This window comes from Schistocerca piceifrons, chromosome 4 (assembly GCF_021461385.2).
Source record: "Schistocerca piceifrons isolate TAMUIC-IGC-003096 chromosome 4, iqSchPice1.1, whole genome shotgun sequence".
NCBI classification, from domain to species: Eukaryota; Metazoa; Arthropoda; class Insecta; order Orthoptera; family Acrididae; genus Schistocerca; species Schistocerca piceifrons.
Window position 1 is genome coordinate 42,284,494 of NC_060141.1, and position 23,276 is coordinate 42,307,769.

At 36.9% G+C, this 23,276-nt stretch overlaps 1 protein-coding gene across 1 annotated transcript in view; it reads left to right on the plus strand.

Moving 5' to 3' along the window:
• Positions 1–23,051, plus strand: part of LOC124795581 — a 479,635-nt gene extending 456,584 nt beyond the window's left edge. Inside the window, exons 16-19 of the mRNA XM_047259653.1 lie at positions 1,170–1,476; positions 7,603–7,897; positions 14,282–14,402; positions 21,579–23,051. Of these exons, the coding sequence (XP_047115609.1) occupies positions 1,170–1,476; positions 7,603–7,897; positions 14,282–14,402; positions 21,579–21,851 (996 nt within the window). The 3' untranslated portion in view covers positions 21,852–23,051. The remainder of the gene's footprint in view (positions 1–1,169; positions 1,477–7,602; positions 7,898–14,281; positions 14,403–21,578) is intronic.
• Positions 23,052–23,276: the final 225 nt, after the last annotated feature.

Sequence of the window (23,276 nt, forward strand, 5' to 3'; positions counted from 1 at the left end):
ATCATAATGCTGCAGCCATTACTCATCACCTGTGGTAACTGATCCCAGAAATGCATCACCTCTGTCAACAGAGAGACACAGCATGTCATGGCGTATCTCAGTTCGCACAGCCTTTTGCTTGGAACTCGACAGACGTGGTACCCGACAGGCACAGTCACAGTTCATATGGAGATGATTATGCAGAATTGTAAAACACTGCAATACAAAGTTCTCAACATTTATTCGAGATTGATTGTCATCCGCCAATCCTCATGGACAGTACATCAGCTGTGACGATGTTGACGTCAGTCACAGCAGATGTACAAATACCAGGCCCACCTAGCTTAACACAGACAAGTCGCCCATCTTTGAAGTCATTGAATCACGTAAACACTGTTTCATGAGGTAGTGCTTCTTCACTGTATGCTTAATGCCACATTTCTTAAGTTACAGTGGCTGTAGGCACTAAACGAACAGACTTTTAGTGTCCAGTACTGCTCCTCCTAACGTGTCACCCCCATTGTACAGTATGCCAAATGCACAGCGTGTCTACAAAATAGAGCATTACTACCAACCTACTGATATGAGGGTGCTGCTGTCTGTGGACATTAAACATAAAAGCCCGTTGTTCTCAAATATTCATGGTACCGGTAGGAAACTATCAGAAGCAACAGCAAAAAAAATTAGTCTCTATCTCTATTGATCAGCCCTCCTCATATATTCAGCATGTCACAATTCTTAAATAAAAACTGCTCACAATGTGTGTGATGTTTATAGTAACTATTGGGAACAAAAGGAAAGAGAATTACAAATTGTCTGTCAACACCAAAGTCATTAAAGGTGGCTTACTAAGTTAATTGTAGGAGGAATAAATAAGAGGGGCAAGGGATCAACTATGTCCATTTGAATGAGCTATTGTAACATTCTCCTGGGATTATTTGCTCAAACATAAATCAATATGGTGGGATGAGGATTAGGACTCCACGTTTCATGTACACAAGGGTTCCACTTTTCATGGACACAAGGTCCACTAATCATGTACTATGAAAATAAGAGCAGTGCACCACCACCACCTTAATCATTTCAAAACCAAGAAATATTATAGTTATATGATGTTACAATAATTATAGTTTTTACATGTTCAGTCTGTGTGCTGTGAACTACAAATTTATGTAAATTCCATTTAACAGGTTAAGCATAGTTCTGCTCTGACTATACCGGTAACTCTACGAGGTCTCAAGACTGCACCTGAGCTCCATTGGTCTGACTTTTCTGTGGATGAACGAGGCCGAACACTGGCAGGGCGGCGTGCATTTTATCCTGCCCTTTGGTCAGGCCATCCGGTCACGTTAAGCGTTAGTGCTGCTGGGCGTGGTGGCGGAGATTTACCTGCATCTCGGGCACCGATGCTTACTCCCCTTGCTCAATTCTGTGATCTGATTCCTGCCAGATACCTTCTCCGGCCTCCATCTGTTGATCCTGATCAGCTGGTTAGAGGTAATATAAAATTTATATAAGGTATACAGTAGTAGTAATGGTGCTGCACTAAACTCAATCAGTATTTACACTGTATCTCTGTTATTTATTTAATGTCAACTTTGATTATCAGTTTTCATACAAAACAACTATGCACTCTGAATAAAACATCTTGATGACAGAATATTTATTGCCTGCTATTAGTGTATAGGATGAAGAGTACAGATGTCGATGTTCTATGAATGTGGCTTCAGCATTAACGCTGTTTGGTGCAAATCGTTAAGGTGCCAGGCATGACCATATTGATAGCTACATTTCTGCCTGTGTGTTTGCCATATTTTCTTAATCCATAGAATTCTTACATTGCTTCAGAGTACTGTTTATTCGATCTTGAAAATTCCTTCGCAATTATTAGGAACAGTGTTATAATGTGGCTTTGTAGTCTAAATTTCCAACTAGTTTTCTAAGAATGTAAATACTTATGTTGGCTTTTGCCAAAAAGCTTAAAATCTTTGTCATGTGTAATATAAAGGACAGAAGTGGAACTGCATAGAGCACACATGCTTTTATTTTTTACGTTATTGTATCAGCTATGAAATTGTGTACTTTTTAAAGTTTTATATTTAATTTGAAATTGTACAAGCTTAAAAGATCTCCTGAAAATGAAAAATCAAGATGTTACTAAAGTTAAGAAGAACAGAGACTTGATACAAGTAGTACCACTGCCACCTCTACACTAGGAACAATTTGATAATTGGCCAGTAGTGAGTGACAAAATATTTTGACAGCATTGGTTACTCCCTCATAAGTTAAAGTTGTTATCCTGTAAGGCAGTTAGCAGTGCTGCATTAAAGGATATTTTAATAATGAATAATTTCTAAGGTTAATTTGAATTATTTGGTACCTACCTTCTGGAGGCTCAATTCTTAGTAATGCCACCAGTTAATTTTAGGTGTTTTTGCACCTTTCAGAACTATATATTTCTCCTGCTTCTCCAGAAAGGACAGAGGGATTGGTTGGGGATGGTTGGAAAAGAGGGGTGGGAAGCAGTTATCTTAGTCTCTGGATTGAGTGTGTCCCACCGTACGTGAGGAGTGGAGGCAAATCCAAAATCATCCATACCATACAATCCAGTGATTCCTCAATTCCAGCATTGCTTTCAAACCCTCCCTGAAAATCGAACTTCAAGTCTTACTCTTGAATATTGAGTTATTTCTGATCTAAAGGCATTCTGCTCTACCATTATCCTCCATACTGACAAAGCTCCACCACTGTGGTACTTGACCACAAGGATTACGTGGTAGAGAAGCTTCATCAGCTTTTATACACTTACACATACAAAATCGTTTCCCATGCTAACATTCCACCTAAACTAGTGTCAGAAGAATGTAAAAGTGCTTCACCCTTACAAGGCCCTAAAAATGCCTCCATCGAAGTTCTTGTGTCTTTTGTCCCATGCACACCAATCTACTGCCTAAATACACTAGCTACCTGTACCAGTTTGGACCACGCAACTTCAAAGCTCCAGGGAAGCACAGTACATGTTGTTTACTAGCTTAAATGTGTTTACTGTGTGGCATTTTACAGGGTATTTCACAATTTGTGTTAAACACTTCTAGAGGTTGTAGAGGTGTCGTAGTAGATCAATTTTTACACAGGAATCCACATCTGGAAATGTCATCCAATGACACTACAGAATGTAAAAGTTTCAGGCACTAGTGTCTGTAAATGCATGCATATGCAGGATAATTCAGTGATGATGTTGCAAACTCTTGAGGATGATGGAGACAGATAACTGCATCAATTTGAGAGAGGAATCCCTGGTTCAGAAACAAATGAGTTGAAAGTTAGGTGAGAAAATCATTCTGATACCTGTATCGGTACTACTGTTGTGAAGAATGTAGGGCATGCAACTTTCAGGGGCGGTAGTATGGACCTAGACAAGAAAAAATGTCTAGTAAACATGGGCTCTAAAATGCATACCTGAGGAGCTATGAGCACTTGTTCATTTTCACCAGCATGAAACATATCTCCTATATTGAGCAAGTGCCCATAGTTCGTAAGGTATCCATTGTAGAGCCCATGTTTACCAGACTTTTTTTTTTTTTTTTTTTTTGTCCGTACTACCATATCTGAATGTTGCCTACCCTACAATCTTAGCAACAACAGTACCAGTACATATATTCCACCCTCAGACGTATCACAACAGTTTTCACTTATAATTGTTGATTCGTTCATTTCCAGTACAGGGACCCGTACCTAAAATTGATATGTTTATCCTTCTCAATCATCCTTCTTGAAAGTTCTAAAATCATCATGGAATCACCTTGTATATGCATGCATTTACAGACACCGGTGCCTGTAACACTCTGTAGCGTCGTTGTCGTTGGATGATGTTTCTGCACATGGATTCCTATGTAAAATTTGATCTTCTAAGTCCCCTCTACAACCTCTAGAACATGAATTGTGAAACTCCCTGATATAGGGTTGCCTGAACACAGGAACCCTTCTGCCCCACCCCCTCTCAACCTAATTTCCTATACAGTAAAAATTTCATTATTTACTTTTTTATTTGCTTTTTACATTAATTTCTCCTGATTCCTCCCTCTCCTTTCCTCTTTCTCTCTATTTCTTAACTGCATTATTCTTTCTGATTTGTTTTGTTTCCTCTTCCTTTCCACCTTTACTTTTCACACAGGCTCTTCTATCAACTCTGAACTGAAGTTGACCCAGTGCTTACTATTGTTTCCCCCCCCTTCTCTAATTCTGAAAGCTAAGAGTTTGTTTAATTTTGCTTTTACTTTGTTGTAAATTTTCATCCCCATGTAGTGCGAAGTTTCAGACAGTGAGTAGGCAGTGTAAAATTATTTTGATTTCTGGTGTTGTAGTCATGTTGAAATTTTTGTTACAAATAAATCAGGGTTACTGTGTACAAAGATAGTCAGTTTATAGATGTACAGTGAGCGAACGCTTAAAGTACTAAGAATTTTGGAGTGGGCGACATAAATTTCTTTGCTTTACACTGTGCATGTTTCTAATGATTAGTTTTCTGAAGTTTTAATATTAGAGATGTATGGCACGGGCTACCACAAAATATAATATTACTGGTTCAAAGTAATTGTGATATACTGCTTGCTGCTAACGCTATATAATATGACCACGAATGCTAAGCTATTTATTTTAAATGTTTGTTATTTTATGCATGCCTATAATTTTCAGCTACTGTAGTATATATTTTTCAAAAAGAAATATATACGAGGGTTGGAGCTTTAATAGTGGCAACCATTTATTTACAGCTCATACAAAATAGATACATGTTTCAAAGTTTTACTGACCTTCAAAATAGTTACCAGCATTGTGTATAACCCATTGCCAGTGATGTGGAAGTCATAGGATACTCTTAGCAGTGCCAGTTGTGTTGCCAGTTAGAGCGGCACTGTCTATTGCCTGACGAATTTGTAGCAGTTCTGAAGCGAATGCTTTGAAGTGTTAGAAATCCAGTTGAACTCACGAGGGCTTAAGTCAGGGGAGTGCAGTATGTGGTATAGCACTTAGCAGCCCCATCAGTCAAACAAATCAGTAACTGTGTGTGCCTGAGCATTGTCCTACAAAATGATGGTCAGGTCCTGCAGAAAGTGTCTGTATGCTGTTCATTTTTGGAACACAACCTACGACCAGCTTCGTTGGGCAATAGACCACGCTGCTCGAACTGTCGACACAACTGGCACTGCTAAGAGTATCCTAGGACTTCCACATCACTGGCAATGCTGGTGACTACTTTGAAGGTCAGTAAAACTTTGAAACATGTATCTATTTTGTACGAGCTGTAAATAAATAGTTGCAACTATTTAAGTTCAAACCCTCATGTTTATTACACCTAACTGGTTTCAACAGACTGATTTGTCATTTTCATAAGCCTACAGATGTATGTATATTATAAATCTTTAGATTTTTGCTGTATATTTATGTGAAATATAAAAAGTTTAAATTACTTAGTATTGGTTTTGCAGATGTCAATATCTTCCTCATACAAACATAATGCCATATATCCTGAAGTGTACACGTTGTATGCGATTATTGTTAACACAGATTGATAATTTACAGTAACTCAGTCACGTCATGTTTACATCAACCTGTTGTGCTAGCAGCAAGGAACGTATATAAAAGCATATATAAAAATATAACCAAGGTATATAAAGAACTTATATATAATTCATTAAAAAAAAGCCACATAGTTCTAATATACAAAAGGCCTAGGCCAATTTTCATGTTGTATAGGAGATAGAATAGGGTCTGTTTTTAATGCAAATTGATCCTTCAACATTTCTTTTGAATTTAGGTAGGAAAGTGTGTATATTTCAAATTCTTCCAAATGGTTCTTTTTGTGGCCCTTTCCAACTACATGCAAAATTTACATGTTAAGCAAGGATGGCAGAGGAAGAGTGTGTTTGCAAAAGTTGACATATGAATTCTCGCCATCTTTCTTGAGCAAATGCTCACAAAAGTGGATCTTAAATGCCCTCCTTGTCTGTCCTATATAAAAACTATGACACACATTGTGATCTTTTTCTATACTCCAGATTTGAGAAAATTGTCAGTCAGAGGTTTCCATTATGTCCAAAGAGCAACTGGGTGCATTATTGGTGGTAAAGAACACAGTGATGTCATATTTTTTAAATACATTATCTATGCAATATGGAATGTCACCTTGAAATGGGATTGTAGTGTATTTATTAACAGTGAAGAACATTTTTATTCTGTTGAGAGGAAGTTATATTCTTGTTGGTTTTGGTATTGTACAGTTTTTGTACGAGGTTTGCTTGAGACACTTTTGACGACTATGTACTTAATAACTTTAAGTTTTGTAGCAATAGCAATTTTTATTTGTGTTTATGTGTGTTCTTTGCTGCTAGCACAACAGCTTGACATATACATAGATGTGATAGTTACTGTAAATTGTCAATCTGTGTGTACCAAAATCGCATACAATAAGTAAATTTCTGGACATATCATGGTATTATGCCTCTATGAAGAAGATTTTGACATTTGCTAAATCAGTACTAAGTAAGTTTCTGTAATACACTTCTTATACTTCACTTAACTGTATAGCCAAGATATAAAGATTAATTTTGTAGGTTTCTGAAGACGACAAATTAATTTGTTGAAACTGGTAAGGTTTAATAAAAATGTATTTGCAACTGATGACTGAATTTTGTTATGAAAAATTATTTGAAATGTACTGTATATGTTTATGGATGTTTCATCTCCAAATAAAATTGAGTGACAATCAATATTAAGCAGTAGATCATTTATGAGAAACAGGAACAGAATGTGACTTAATACTGAACCTTGGGGTACTCCTTGCGAAATGAAATGGTTTTTCCATTCTAAAGCATGATTTCTTTTCTCTGATGTTATAACCACAATTTGCCTGTGGTTGGTTAGGTAGGACCTAAACCATTCTAATACAGTGCCCATAATTCCACATTTTTCCAGATTTTTTGTGATGGCAACTCTAGAAATTGGATCCTTTAAATGTGAATACTTGCCATCCATGTTTTGGCTGTGATTTGTGTTACTGTAAATTTAGAGAACCATCCCATGTCAGTTGCTTCTATGTTGTTTTTAGTGGTAAAACATAAGGTATGTGGTGATGACATTTGAATTATGCAAAAGGAGAGGATCAGCTTAATGTAAAAGATAAGATATTTAACGTAAATAGACTCATTTGGAGGGAATATTCCAAAAATAGAAGTGCAAAGTATTGGGACAGGAGAAAAAAGTTAGAGGTAATGCAAGATAGAGTAATAAAAGTTTGGCATTAATATGTGTTATTTGCTTACTTAATCAGCGGTTGGAGTTTTCTCTTTACACCCTCTGTCCTCATATTATTTTCTTGTTAATTTGTGAAGCTCTGATCAAGAGTTTCAAAGGGGCTTTAGATGCCTGTGTAGAGAGTGAACACACAATGTATTATTTTTGTTGGAACTGTTAAAACTACATTTTACAGAAAAAAATAAAATTTGGAAGACTCTCACACATTCTATACAAACAAAAGTTTGATCACTAACGCCAGTAAAAAATTAAAATAATAATAATATAAAAAAGGTTACACTTTTTAATTAGCCTCTCTCCTTTTGTTGGCAGCATCTGTGTCAGTGTTGGTACGACTTCAGGTGGACACAGTGCAGTCGTACGGTCGCAGGCTACGGGAAAAGGAAAGGTGGGAAGAAGAAGCAGCAAGCTTTGCATTGTTGCAGCTTGTCAATGGCCTGAAAAGACTGCAGGCTCAGGGAATCGAGGAGGCGCCACTTTCACTGACCAACTTTGTCCTTTGCCGCTACGAGGACTGCCAGCAGGCTGATATGCACCCACACTTGTGTGCTTTGAGGGAACTGGGTGCTAGTACAGCTGAGGGTGGTGGTGGCACTGCTCCAAGAGGGTGAGCACAACATAATTTCTGTACAATATTGTGCTGTTACAGTAAAAAATAAAATAAAATAAAATAAAATAAATATTTATGGCTGTGTAGCATAAAGTTCTTTTCAAAATATCCTGTGGTGAACAACCTCACTGTAAGTTAATAAAATAATTTCTTTGTAAGATATTGAGGAAGTGTGAGAAACTAGGACGAAGAATGGGCAGCATGTACTCGTGTTAAACACAGGACATTAAACATCCTGTAAACTGACTTTTTTATCATTATCTCATATGAGTGGCTCTTGGAATACTTAATTAGTGAGTTGGGGCAATGATTATGACATGGGCTTCCCATATGGGATTAATGGATCTCTAATACCAGTCAGGTCAATGTAAGTTGAATTCTCCATGATTTTCTGGAATTTATTCATATGAATACCAGGATGATTTCTTCTCCTTTACTTTTTTGCAGCTGAGCTAATGGTCCATCTCTTAAAACCTCAACATTAATGGAAATTTAGAACTTAACTTCCATTCTATGGAATATTTTTTATCTTTTGTCATTGAGTTCTGTAGATGTGATTGATCCCAGCAGGAACGAGAACATTCAGGGGAGTGGAATGACTCAAGACATCCATTCAAAGGAGACAAGCAAAGCAAAAGAAATGAAGTCTGTACCCTGCCTTGACAATAAATAATTACTCTACTGCTCAATGTTCCAGCAAAATGTAATTTAGTAAATTAGAAGAAAACAACTACTTTGAGAGAGAAAAAAGCTGCTACCTCCTCAGTTGCTATACCTTCTGTTGGTAGTTCAACATTAGAGGAGGAGTTGACAGAGTTTTGGGGCACCTCCTCACCCTTGAGGAGGGAGACTGCAACTAAAGGCAGAAGAATCGGCAATGATCCGTGTTATGAGGATGTATATGGTAGTGGAAACCACTGCATTAGAGACATAATGTGTGTCCACACGACATGTTGTCTGTTACTGAAAAAGTGTCATCATGATCTCTCCATTGGCAGAACTTTTTGGATTAGACGCCCATTTGGATCTCCAGGAGGGGATTGCCAAGGGGAAGGTAGCAATGAGAAGAAGATTGAATCAGCAACTAAAGGGAAACTTTCTATGAGTTGGAGCATGGAATTTCAGGAGTGCAAGTAGGGAAGCTAGAAAATCAGAAAAGAGAAATGCAGAGGGTTAACTTGAATATAATGAGGGTAAGCGGAGTGAAATGGAAAAAAGAAAAGGATTTCTGGTCAGACAGATATTGGGTAATATCAACATTAGCAGGATAGGCTGTAACAAGAATAGGATTCATTGTGAATAGGTTAGTAGGGCAGAGAGAATAGTTCAGTGATAGGGTTGTTTTCAGTAGAATCGACCACTAGCCGATGCCAAAAAGAACAGTTCAGGCACACATGCAGGTGTCACAAGGTGAAGATGAAGAGGTAGAGGTAGAGGTAGAGGGGTAGAGAGGTAGAGGTAGAGGGGTAGAGAGGTAGAGTTTGAAGATATTTAATGGGTAATTATGTGGATGATAATAAAGGGGGATTGGAACACTGTAGTATGTGAAGGAAATGGCATCAGAGTTATAGGAGAATATGGGATTGGTAGTAGCAATGACAGACGAGAGAGACTGAGTTCTACAGTTAATTTCAGCTAATAATAGTAAATACACTCTTCAAAAATCACAAGAGACAGAGGTATATATGGAAAATGCTGGAGACATGGGTAGATTCCTACTGGATTACATTGTGGTTAGACAGATTCTGAAATCGTGTATTAGATTGTAAAGCACACGCAGATATAGACTTTGATCAAAATTTAGTTGTTGTAAAGAGTATACTGAACTTTAACAGAACTGCCAAGAAGATGATAACCAATATCATAGTAGCCAGTTCAGTGGAAGATGGATGGACATTTCTAAGAACATCAATGACAGAAGTTGGACAGACAATCACAAGTACAAGGAAGGTAATTGTGAAGAAACCTTGGGTAGCAGAAGAAATTCTGAAACTGATTGACAAAAGAAGGAAGTACAAAAATGGCAAGGGAAAGAGAGAAATACAGCACTACAGATGAATGAAATAAATAGAAATTGCAGGGGAGCCAAGACAAAATAGCTTCGGCAGAAATATGAGGAAGTTAGAAAGGCAGTAGGCATTGGAAGAACTGGTTCAGCATATAGAGAAGTCAAAATAACCTTTGGCGAAATTAAAAGCAAGAGGTCAACATTTAGAATACAATGGGAATTTCACTATTAAATGCAGGTGAGAGAGCTGATATGTAAGAAGAGTACACATAAGACCTTAAATGGGGGAGGGGGGGGGGGATTTGTCTGATGATGTGATGGAAGAAGTAATGGAAATTGAAATGGAAGATAGGAGATCCAGTATTAGTCAGATAAAAAAATTAAGATCTGCCATCTCCTGTCCTCAACTCTCTCTGTGCATAACTTCTTCATCACTCCCCCATGTCCCCTCTCTCTGTACATCTTCTCTCCCTTCCCCCTCCCTCCCTCTCTGTCTAGATGGCTTTGTGTAGAATCTGTGAGTCTGAAGACATTCTATTAGACTGTCAGAAAGTATCATTTACACAATTCTGAAGATAATAAGGGCAGATAAGTGTGAGAACTGTCTCACAACTAGCTTAACAACTCGTGCACCAAGTTGCTAACAAGATAGTATACAGAAGAATGGAAAAGAAAAATCAGGATTTGTTATATGACAATCAGTTTGGCTTTCAGAAAGATAAAGGTACCAGAGAGGCAGTTCTGACATTACACTTCATAATGGAAGCAAGAAATAACAAGAATCAATACACATTCATAGTATTTGTTAACCTAGGAGAAAAAATGCTGATGTAGAATTTTGAGAAAAATAGGAGTAAGATTAGGGAAAGGAGGGAAAGAGTGGAAGACCAAGAACCAAGTGCTGGGATTGAAAAGGTGTAACACTGGGATGCACTCGTTTGTCCCTACTGTTATGTACGCCAAAGAAATAATTATGGAAATAAAATTCCAGAGTGGGATTAAAATTCAGGGTGAAATGATATCAATGATAAGATTTGTGCTGAAATTGCAATCCTCAGTGAAAGTGAAGAATAATTAGAGGATCTGATGAATGGAATGAACAGTGTAATGAGTGCAGAATATGGATTGAAATTAAACTGAAGAAATGTGCAGGTAATGAGATTAGCAATGAACTTAAAATCAAAATTGTTAATAACAAAGTAGATGAAGTTAAGAAATTTTGATTCCTTGGAAGCAAAATAACACATGATGAATGAAGCAAGGAGCAAATAAAAAGCAGACTATCATAGGCAAAAAGGGTATTCCTGCCCAAAGAAGCCTACTAGTACGAAACACTGGCCTTAATTGGAAGAACGAATTTCTGAGATTGTACATTTAAAGCCCAGCACTATACAGTAGTGAATTGTGAACCAGAAAAGAAGAAAACCTCTTTGAAATGTGTTGTTATAGAAGGATATTGAAATTTAGGTGAACTGATAAGATCCAGAATAAGGAGGTTCTCTGCAGAATCATTGAAGAAAGGTACATATGGAGAATAATGACAAAAGAAGGGACAATATGGTAGCACGTGTTAGGACATGAGGTCATCAATTTGGTGGTGCTAGAGAGAACTGTAGAGTATAAAAACAGTTGGCGAAAGCTGATTTGGAATATATCCAACATATAATTGAGGACATAAGGTGCAAGTGCTATTCCGAGATGAGGAGACAGGGGAGGGAAAGAATTCATGGCATGTCGCATCAAACAAGTTGGAACACTGACCACAATAAAGTTTCAAAGAAAGCAGGTACCTACATCTGTAAGAGCAGAGACCTGTTTATAATACACTACAGTAAGTGGTGCAGCTTTACAATAAAGACAACTAATTGTTTTGTAACTAATAATAATTGTAAATCTTTGTATGTAAATAATGAGGTAATATGTATAGGAACTTTTTTTTTAAATAGTATTGGTTTCCTGGGAGTTTGTTGAATGTAGAAAGAACGAGATTTTCACTCTGCAGCGGAGTGTGCGTTTATATGAAACTTCCTGGCAGATTAAAACTCTGTGCCGGACCAAGACTTGAACTCGGGACCTTTGCCTTTCGTGGGCAAGTGCTCTACCAACTGAGCTACCAAAGCACAACTCACGCCCCATCCTCACAGCTTTACTTCTGCCAGGACCTCGTCTCCTACCTTGTAAACTTTACAGAAGCTCTCCTGTGAACCTTGTAGAACTAGCACTCCTGAAAGAAAGGATATTGCGGAGACATGGCTTTGCCACAGCCTGGGGATGTTTCCAGAATGAGATTTTCACTCTGCAGCGGAGTGTGCGCTGATATGAAACTTCCTGGCAGATTAAAACTGTGTGCTGGACCGAGACTCGAACTCAGGACCTTTGCCTTTTGTTGAATGTAATATGGTACTACCAAAATAACTTTTAATAACTCTTTAGCTATAATAATTGATTTTATTGTTGATAACTGAGGTATTTTGTACCCACAGGAGGGGGTGAGGGTGCAGATAGTAATAGAGGGGGGTGCTGGCTTTCATTGAAATATTTACATGTATTTCATATTGTGTAAGAAAATACATCTGGGGAGCAAATATTGTTAGTGTCAGATTCTCAAATTCTGTGAACCAAGCTAGCCCATCATTGATTTCCTGTCATATTTAACAAGAACTGAGCAGTAGATCCTGTCAGCTGGAATTATGAGAAAAATCGCAAGTTGTATTTCATTACATAGCCCATGTCACCAACCATCCGCAGGGTTAGCAACTTACCAAACATTTAACAATCATTAATGACAATAATATGCTTGACAATGCTTCCACCACTTCTTTGCAACTCTGGGTACAAGAATAGATTTTTAATAACAACCATTTTGACTGTCCTCGATTTCAGGCAGACTTCCAAAGTTAGCTGAAGGTAGTGAATTAGCTAAGAGTTAAATTCTAGTTAATTAGATTTAAAATACACTGAAACAAGTTCTGCACTTCCCATGCATAAGTGGCTGATTTGCAATGGTGATAAGATTTCCCATGCATGTAGTTCTAATAAGGAAAAAGGTTCGAATTCAATCAAAGGTCATTCTTCTTTTGCATCTTCTTCTGTTCCTGTTAACAACGTTAGTTCTAAATGCAAATCCAACATCCATAATATCAAGTTGATTTTCTTACATTAGGTTTTACCAGCATCCTTTTGAATGATGAGGAATGATCACAATGTGTTCTTGTTTGGAGATTTAGTTAACGATAGCTTGAAGTGTATAAAACTAAAGAAACACTTTCAGACAAAACAACCAGACTATGAAGGTAAACCCATCGAATTTTTTAAGTGGCATGATGAACACTTAAAATGAAATGTAAGATTTTATTTTTTTAAAAAAAGGTATAAGTTCCTAAGAAAGTCCTAATATAGTAGCATCCTTAGAGGTAATCTACTTAATTGCAAAATTCAAATCACCATACATTTCCCACAGTGGTATTAATCGAGACAAAACTGCAGATGGAAGGGGCTCTGTGAATTGCTGTTTCAAAGATCCAATGAAGAAAGAGTCTGCTTTCTTCAGAAATCCAAGCGCACACACAAATTCCAAAAGTGTTCTGAATTATGAACCATGTACATTTTTACCCTTATTTATTTGCTTTTTGAGTGATCAAATTGAATATAACAATTTTTAATTTGGCATTTAAATGGTGAATATTGTAGCATTTGTACATCATGAGATTTCAAATATTAAAACTCCCTAAATGAATTAAAAGCACTACAGATGGAAATTGTTAAATTTTAACTAACTAATGAATTTGTGAACTAATTTGTAAAAAACAAAAAAAAAAAAAAAAAAAAAAAATTAGTGAAATACACATATTCTCAATTTCAGTAACTGCACTTGTAGCCATTGTTATTTATAAATTATATGTAGTTTCATCTTGAATCATGTTTGAATAACACAAATGTATGATGATTATTATTACTGTCATTGTAACTGATAGTTGCAATAATAGCTATTGTGGGCCCTGTTTGTGCCAAATATGGGAAGTGCTGATGAAGGAAAGCAAAATGGGCTGGGGAGCAGTCAAAATAATTTGTTACAGAAAGAGGGCACAGTGGAAAAGTTTGAGAACCCCTGCAGTACAGTATGTTAAAGTGGATAGCATGCTTAATTAATAGCATGTGTCATTCAACATATTGTCATAGATGTTTTAATGTGATTTACATTGTATGTGTGATATTCTCTTACAATTTTAAATTAAAACTACAACATCAGTGTATATATAAAATTAAAGAGTGTGTGTGTGTGTGTGTGTGTGTGTGTGTGTGTGTGTGTGTGTGTGTAAATGTTTCCTATTTCAAAACTACTTTGGAACCCCATATATTTAATGATTTCTCAGGTCGTTGTGTCGGTGCGCTCTAGTTGGACTGCGCCACCTGCATCCAGCAGCCATTGCTACACAGAGAACATCATTGTTAACAGATCTTCTGACCCGTGGGCAGGCAGCTTCCTTATCACAGGTAGTTTAAATAGCATATTGGTATAAACTAATGAAAAATTTAGTTAGTAAAATGTGAAGTTATCAGAAAAAGGCATTATTAGGGACTGGGTATTACGTACACTCAAATGTTACAGAAAACATCAAATAATTTAGTACAGTATTATATATTTCACCAGTGTTTATTATTAAGTCTTCCAAATACAAACTTCTCCAGTAATGTGTGCATGTGTGCATGTGCTTGCATGAGAGAGAGAGAGAGAGAGAGAGAGAGAGAGAGAGAGAGAGAGAGAGAGAGAGAGAGAGATTCGACAGACCTTCTTGCTGTTATACGGAGTGGTTGTAATTAAACTTGTGCCACTTGTGCCAGTGTAGATGGAAAGCTATTTACTGTATGGGCACCAAACTTATAAGACTGATGTTCGGATTGTGTGCTGCACAATTATCGTTGTTAGTAGCATTAGTGTCATGACTTGCCATTAGGCACCAGTACTGGTATGGCGATGTAGGGTTGAAATGCAAGTGTTAGTGTGAATTAACAGTTGCAGACAGTCAACATGGGTCTGGACAAGGTGATGAGGGCTTTATTCATAAAGCTGTTTTATCAAAACAGCAATACTGCTGCTGATCTTTACAAGTATCAGTGTGTTAAAGGAATACAGAGGTCCTCCTTTTGCACTGGGGTTGAAGAACACGATTTGGAAGTTCGAATTAACAGGTTATTTGGGAATTGTGCCAGTGGCTATTTGCACCACAAATTGTTGAAGAAGTTACTGCTGTCCAAGGCGAGAATTCTATTGTGCAACGTGCAATCTTCAAGCAGTGCACAACCTGTGCCACAGCAGCTTGAACATTCCATGGTACACCATTCAAAAGTTGCTGTGATGGTATCCATGGTATTGTGGATGCAAATGGTCATCACCCTGTGGTCATAACAATGAGCAACATTTGTAACCTGGAATGTAAGCATGGTGCACAGTGGGCAAATGTTACCCTCTTGTGTGGAAATTACAATGTGGTTATTTCTCTACTGCATGTCCTTACAGGTATTTCCACAAAGTTTCATTGAGCTACAATGGCTCATTTTTCGTGGGGGCCCTTCCAAGTAGTTAGTGTAACTATAATCATCAGTTACTACATTAGACATAAATTTTCAGTGAATAAATAATAGCAGTTGAAAAATAATCTAACCGTTTCATTTGTGATGAAAAGACATTCATTGGGGACTGCATAGTAATAGCTACTTGTACACTACCATGGACATGGAAAAATACGTATGAAAAATCCAGGCTGGTATAATGACAGTATTATGAAAAGGGTAGATTGCTACTCACCATGTAGAGGTCATAAGTAGCAGACAGGCACTGCCTCTCTGAACATCAAATGACCACTGGTATAGAACTTTCACGTGTTACAGGATTTAGGTTAGCATCTCACTTTTGTAGAGCAGATATGGAGAAAGGGGGAGTTGCCACATTGATCAGGAACTGCCATAAATTTAAGAACACAGACATTCATAAATTTTGCCTAGAACAGCATATGGAAGCATGTGCAACAAAAGTAGAATTTCATAAAAAAATAATACTTCATAATATTAAGTGTATATCGAGCACCTCCAGGTAACTTTAATGTGTTCATAAACCACTTTGAAGCTGTACTGGCCCATTTAACAAACAAAAATAAAGAAATAGTGGTTTCTGGTGACTTCAGTGTAGATTTCCTTAAAGACTCTCCCAATCAGAACTTATTTGAGTTAGTAACACTATCATTCAACTTCATTCCCACTGTAAAGTTCCCAACTGGGGTAGCCAATTGCTCACAAATGGCCATTGATAATACCTTTATAGAAAAGACCAGTGAACAAAATTGTATTACAAAACGAATAGTCAATGGTGCCTCAGACATGCAGTTCCTTCTGTTAAATGTTAATACTGAACGGGACATAAAATCTGTTAAATCTGAACTCAAGAGGGTAATCAATAAGACAAAAATTGATTATTTTAGGACACTCCTTAGAGACATTCACTGGAGTGATGTTTACAGTGCTCATGGCATGAATGAAAAGTATAACACTTTTTCTAATAAAGTATTTACCTTATTTGAACACTGTTTTCCCCAAAACTAACCAAAGTTAGAGCAAAGTCTACAAAGAAGCCATGGATTACTCAAGGAATAGAGGTATCTTGTAAAATAAAAAGAAAACTGCATCTGTCAATCCGAAACAGTTCTGATGTTGATGCTATAGCACATTACAAGAAATACTGCAAAATATTAAAGACTGTAATATGCACATCAAAGCAAATATATTAAAAGGAAAAGATAGTCATATCAGATAACAAAATAACGACAATATGGGATATAGTGAAGAAGAAGACCAGTAGAACAAGACATGAAGAGAGGCAAATAGCATTAAGAGTAAATGAAACATTGGTGACAGACGTGTACAGTGTTGCAGAACTTTTTAACAAACATTTTATAACTGTTACTGAGAAGATGGGATTGTCTGGTTTTGTAGATTCTGCCATGGGATACCTCAGATCAGACATTTCAAGTAACTTCCATAATTTGAATGTGACCCTCACTACCCCAACTGAAGTAATGTTAATCATAAAATCTTTAAAATCAAGAACATGTAGTGGGCATGATGAAATATCAACAAAGTTAATTGAAGAATGTGATTCTGAATTAAGTAACATCATATTAAGCTATCTGTGTAACCAGTCGTTTCAGTGGAATATTTCCTGTATGGATGAAATATGGTGAAGTTAAGCCACTGTTTAACAAGGGAGATAAAGAAATAGTGTCAAATTTCATCCAATTTCACATTTGCCAGCATTCTCAAAAATTTTAGAAAAGGTAATGTACAATTGGCTTTATAACCATCTTATCACAAATAACTTACTATCAAAGTCGCAGTTTGGATTTCTAAAGGGTTCTGATACTGAGAAGCCTATCTACACTTACAGTGAAAATGTAGTTAATTCATTAGACAAAAAATTGCAGGCAACTGGTATATTTTGTGATCTATCAAAGGCATTTGACTGTGTAAATCACAATATCCTTTTAAGTAAATTAGAATATTATGGTGTAACAGGAAATGCTGCAAAATGGTTCCAATCTTATATCTCTGGCAGGAAACAAAGGATGCTATTAGGAAAGAGACATGTATTAAGCTGTCTGGCATCATCCAAGTGGGAACTAATTACATGTGGGGTCCCACAAGGGTCCATCTTCACGAGGTTCCATCTTAGGGCCCTTACTTTTTCTTGTGTATGTCAATGACCTTTCATCAGTAACATTACCAGATGCCAAGTTTGTTTTGTTGGCCGATGATAGAAACATTGCCATAAGAAGCAAATCAAGTGTAGTCTTAGAAGGATCAGCTAGTAAAATATTTGTGGACATTAATCACTGGTTCCTAGCCAATTCTTTGTCACTAAACTTTGAAAAAAACACACTACATGCAGTTCAGAACTTGTAAGGGGTGTCTCACGAGTATATGCCTAACATACAATGACAAGCAGATAGAAGTAGTGGACAGTGTTAAATTCTTGGGATTACAGCTTGATAATAAATTCAACTGGGAGCAGCACACCACAGAACTGCTGAAGCATCTAAACAAATCTCTATTTGCAATGCGAATTCTGTCAGACATAGGGGATATAAAAATGAAGAAGCTGGCATGCTATGCTTACTTTCACTCCATACTGTCATATCGGATTTTTTGGGGGTAATTCATCAAGCCAAGTTAAAGTTTCCCGGGCACAAAAACGTGCAGTAAGAGTTATATGTGGTGTGAACTCAAGAGTATCCTGCAGAGGCCTGTTTAGGGAACTAGGGATACTAACTATTGCTTCTCAATATGTTTATTCTTAATGAAATTTGTCATTAAAAATATATCACTTTTTCAAATCAACAGCTCAGTTCATGGAATCAAAACTAGAAATAAGAGTAATCTCCACAAGGATTTAAAGTCACTTACCCTAGTACAAAAAGGTATGCATTATTCAGGAACGCACATTTTCAATAACTTGCCAGCAGCCTTAAAAAGCTTAACAACCAATGAAATTCAGCTTAAGAGAAACCTAAAGGACTTATTGGTGGCCAACTCCTTCTACTCCATTGAAGAATTTCTCAGTAGACCCAAAAATTTTTAAATTCAGTGCATTAATGCGATCTTAATAAATGAGTGTTGTAAAATTATCCTTTCATATAGTCTTCATTAAAAAAAAGAAACTATCATGTATTATTGTTTTTCTGACATGTTCTACATCCTTGAGAACCTCCTCACTACAGATCGATTGGAAAGAAAGTAAATCTAATCTAATCTAAAAAGAAAAAAAAAGAAAAAAACAGCTAAATGTGAGCTTCAGCCAAAAGGCCTTCTTCGAAAGTAGATCACACACACACACACACACACACACACACACACACACACACACACACATTCATGGAAGTGCAGCTCAGTGGCCAGACAGTGGTCATGTGTGTGCTTGCATGAAGAGAATGTGTAGTTTGTGTACTTTCGAAGAAGACCTTCTGTCCGAAAGCTCACATGTTTAGCAGTCTTTTAGTTGTGCCTGTCTGCGGCTCAACGTCTGCTTTCCATACTGTCAAAAATACATTTTAAATTAACAAATGGAAATATGTTTGTAAGATAGAGCATTATCTCAGACATTTAATGTAATTGTAATATTATGCATTTTTATTTGAAAATAAAATAAATGTGATTTGTGAATACTACTATTTGAACGTACTAAGAGGTCTGTTCAAAAAATTCTGGAACTTTGTCGGCAAAATTTTTCTATGCTTACTTTTTACCTATTGTGCATGGTCTCCATCGAAATACTCTCCTCCATAATTGATACACAGCTCACAACACTGTTTTCACTTCCCCGGAATCCATCTTGGTACACTTCTTGTTGGATCACATGATACACACATCTGTGAATTTTCTTTCCTTTTATCTTGTCTATTGTTTAGAGGGTGAGGCAGCTTAGTAATGGCTCCAGTCTTTTTTTTTTCCCAGCAGAGATGAGTGTGTAGGTACATTATCATGAGGCAAGAGCCATGAATTGTCTCGCCAGGTTTCAGGCTGTTTTCTTCTATTAGTTCCTCACACGCGTCACAGCATGTCCTGATAATACCACTGATTAACAGTTTGTCCCTGCGGCATGAATTCATGATGAACTAATCCTTCAAAGTCAAAGAAAACTATCAGCGTGGCTTTGACATTTGACCTGGAGAACCTATCTCAACCATTGCGAAGATTGAATCTTTGTCTCAACATCACAACTGTAGGCTCACTACTCATCACCAATTATGATTCTCTTAAGCAACATCTCGTTCTCATTTGTGCACTCCAGAAGCTCTTCACAGATTGTGAGGTGAAGGTCTTTCTGGTCTTGACTTGTGGTAGTGGGACGAACTAGTGGCATCCAGATGCATTCCAAGATGTGTTAAGATTTGATGGCATGATCCAGCTGAAATGTTACATTCTTGTGCCATCTGTTGGACAGTCACTCTTTGATTGACACTCGTGACATGAATGTCATTGGTAGATGTTGAAGGGTGTCCTGAATGAGGGTCATCTTTAACTTCCGTCCAGCCATTTTTATAACATGTGGACCATCTGCAACACCGAGTACGGCTTAAGTACTCATCAGCGTAAGCTTCTGCATCATTTGGTTTGTGTCTGTAAAGGTTATCTTGAGTTTTGTGCAAAATTTAATGCAGTCTCATTGCTCCTCTAACTATGCCATCTTGAAATTCACGCACTATGTGACACAATGTTCTACTCAATACAGCACTGAACAATAACTAACAGACATACAATAACCTCTGGCAGTTACACATTAAGCACAGATGTGTGTAGGGATGCCAACAGCATTTCGCTCCAACACACCATTGGCGCGAAATTATGAATCTTCGGGAATTTTTTGAACAGACCTTGTATTGCTGATTTTATCAAAGTACTGTGTTCACTGTTGTATTATGAGGATGGTTACATCAGTATTTTTCAGTAATAATCTTTTGACATATCATAAAACAAATTAGTTACTCATGTAATCTCACAATTCAAAGAAACGAATGAGACACTTTAATTGTTTATCCTTGTGGAGGATCACTGTAGTAAAAAGACCATGTTATCTTCTATGTGTAGACATTCATCTTAATGTTCATTACAAAATTAAATTCCATTTCCTTTTAACCAAACATTTGTTTCCCATTAGAACTGTACGTGGTGTAATTGCAACAGTGATCGTACATTTAAGATCTCTAATCCGTAAGTCAACATACAACTGAAACAAGGCTTGGAAAGTCATGTCATATTAAAGTTACTCATCTATAGATAGTGGAGAAGTACTTGCAAGCAGCTTGAGATACCAAAGTTGCTCCAACCACTAGCAGATGGCTTGTGAATGCACTTTCTGGTGTTCAGCCAAAATGATACTTCATCCTAGCCTTATAGATAGATAAATAAATAAATATATCTAAAAACAAAGATGATGTGACTTACCAAACGAAAGCGCTGGCAGGTCGATAGACACACAAACAAACACAAACATACGCACAAAATTCAAGCTTTCGCAACAAACTGTTGCCTCATCAGGAAAGAGGGAAGGAGAGGGAAAGACGAAAGGATGTGGGTTTTAAGGGAGAGGGTAAGGAGTCATTCCAATCCCGGGAGCGGAAAGACTTGCCTTAGGGGGAAAAAAGGACGGGTATACACTCGCACACACACACACACACACACACACACACACACACACACACACACACACACACACACACACACACACATCCATCCACACATATACAGACTCCATTATATTAAATAAATAAATAAAATGACAAAGAAATCTCAAAACAATTTTATATCCATTATTGTGCAGCATGCTTTATTGTTATACAACAGTGACACAGTTTAACCAAACATGCTATTCAGGCAGAGAGAAATGGATATTAGGAGTTTTTTATCATGTGTACAAATGCTGATCTTGATAAATATCCTCAATATTGAATAATATATTAACTAGAATAAAACATAAAAAGACCTGAGTACTGGGATGATTTCTTGAATTATTCCATGTCTGGAGCTTTCCATTACAACTGTTTTGCTTGATAGCTCAGATTAAAATGTTACCTGTGAGAAAATAAATAACAAACCAAAATACAGTGTTTTATTTTTGCACAGGCAAAATCTGTTCTCGAACTATGGTTATGGGGACCTGCAGATGCTGCACTTACTGGTTCGAGAGTGGAACGTGAACAAGCTCTGCAGCGATGGCTTGACCTGGAACGAGCAACAGCGTTACATGAGCTGGCTCTTGTTCCCACTCGACCTCATCATCATCTTACAGCTTTTGAAGAAAGTAGGTTACTCTTCTTGGTCACAACAAGTGCTGAGATTTTAGCTGATGCATCATTCCTCCTAGATGGTACGAGCACCATTGCTAGTGATGCGTGATGTTTGACATGACCTGATGACTGAAAGACTTTCAGAAGGTTTGATGACTCTCTTTACTATCAGCAGTATTCTCATGTTGATTTATTTTCAGTTATGATTCATTTACACATGAAGTTGGACCATCATGTCTTTTTGTAATTGTCACTTGTGAGCTGTTTCTGATGTAAGATATTAGAAAAGACAGAGGAAGGAAGAGATTGCTGCTGATAGTTATAATGTGTGATCTGTTAAATTCTTGTGAATATGTGTGACATAGTGGTTAAGGATTATGAGGTGACTTCCTTGAATCTCAGTTAATGTTTTATGAGTGGCACTGGGCCTATCTTTGCCCAGGTTATTTAAATGTGCATATGATGTAATTACTGTTTTTACATATCGGCACTTCCAAGGGGAAAAAAATTGAATACTCACAAACACAAAAAGGTATATAGCCATCCCATTTATTGTCTTTTCCCTGTGCTGCCATTTCTTAATGAGACATTTTAAGTGGACCAAAGTTGTTTTAGATACCTCTTTGTCTTGTTAGTGCAGCATACCTGCATTCCTCAAAGAAGTCTTATGCACAATCAGTCCTGTTTACAAACTTGTAAGTGTAGTTTTCATTGTTACATGTGACATGTTGATTTTATAACAAAAGAGATATCTGTAAAGATTTTCAGTTTACCAATTTTGGAAACTAAGGTTTTACAGTCGTCGCATTTTCTCAAAACATCTGCTGTGAAAGCTGCGGAAAAGAAGCTATTTTTTTCCAGTTTTTCACCTCATCTTAACAAAACATGACTTTGATTGTAGATTTTGTTGAAAGAAATGCTCAGGTTTTTATGTACATTTTTGCTGTTCTAGTGTTTTATGTTAATTGTTACATCTGTGTGTGTACCTGATCAGACATTGTTGTGCCTTCATGCAAAATCCATGGTTCATGGGTCACAGAAGACAATGGTAACGAGAAGTTTAGAAACATACTGCATACAGGACAATAATGGTTTTTTTTTATATGAAATGTATGATGGTGGAGTTAAATTTATCTTCATGCAATCCAAAAACTTGACTGTAAATGCTGAGTGCCATTTAACTTTGTATAATCTCTATGTAAAAACTAATATTGTGTGGCATGTAAAATATGTTTGTGTAAAAAATGCAGAAGTGTATGTTTTATAACATCTTGACATTTAAAAAAATAAAAATCTGAAACCTCAGTTAAGAATTCAGTTTGACTGTCTTTGTTTTATTTCTGTATTTCAAATATACCTATGTTTTTGTAATGCTTTCCCTGCTAGGGATTTGTAAAAAAGTAACATTTGTTCTCTGTGAAATGAGTCGACGACAATGGATGTTAACTTATTGTAGGACTGACGTGAAGCATACTTGTAGCACACAGGAGCAGTCTGTTGTATGAGCATCTATAGCTTGACACATTTCATATAC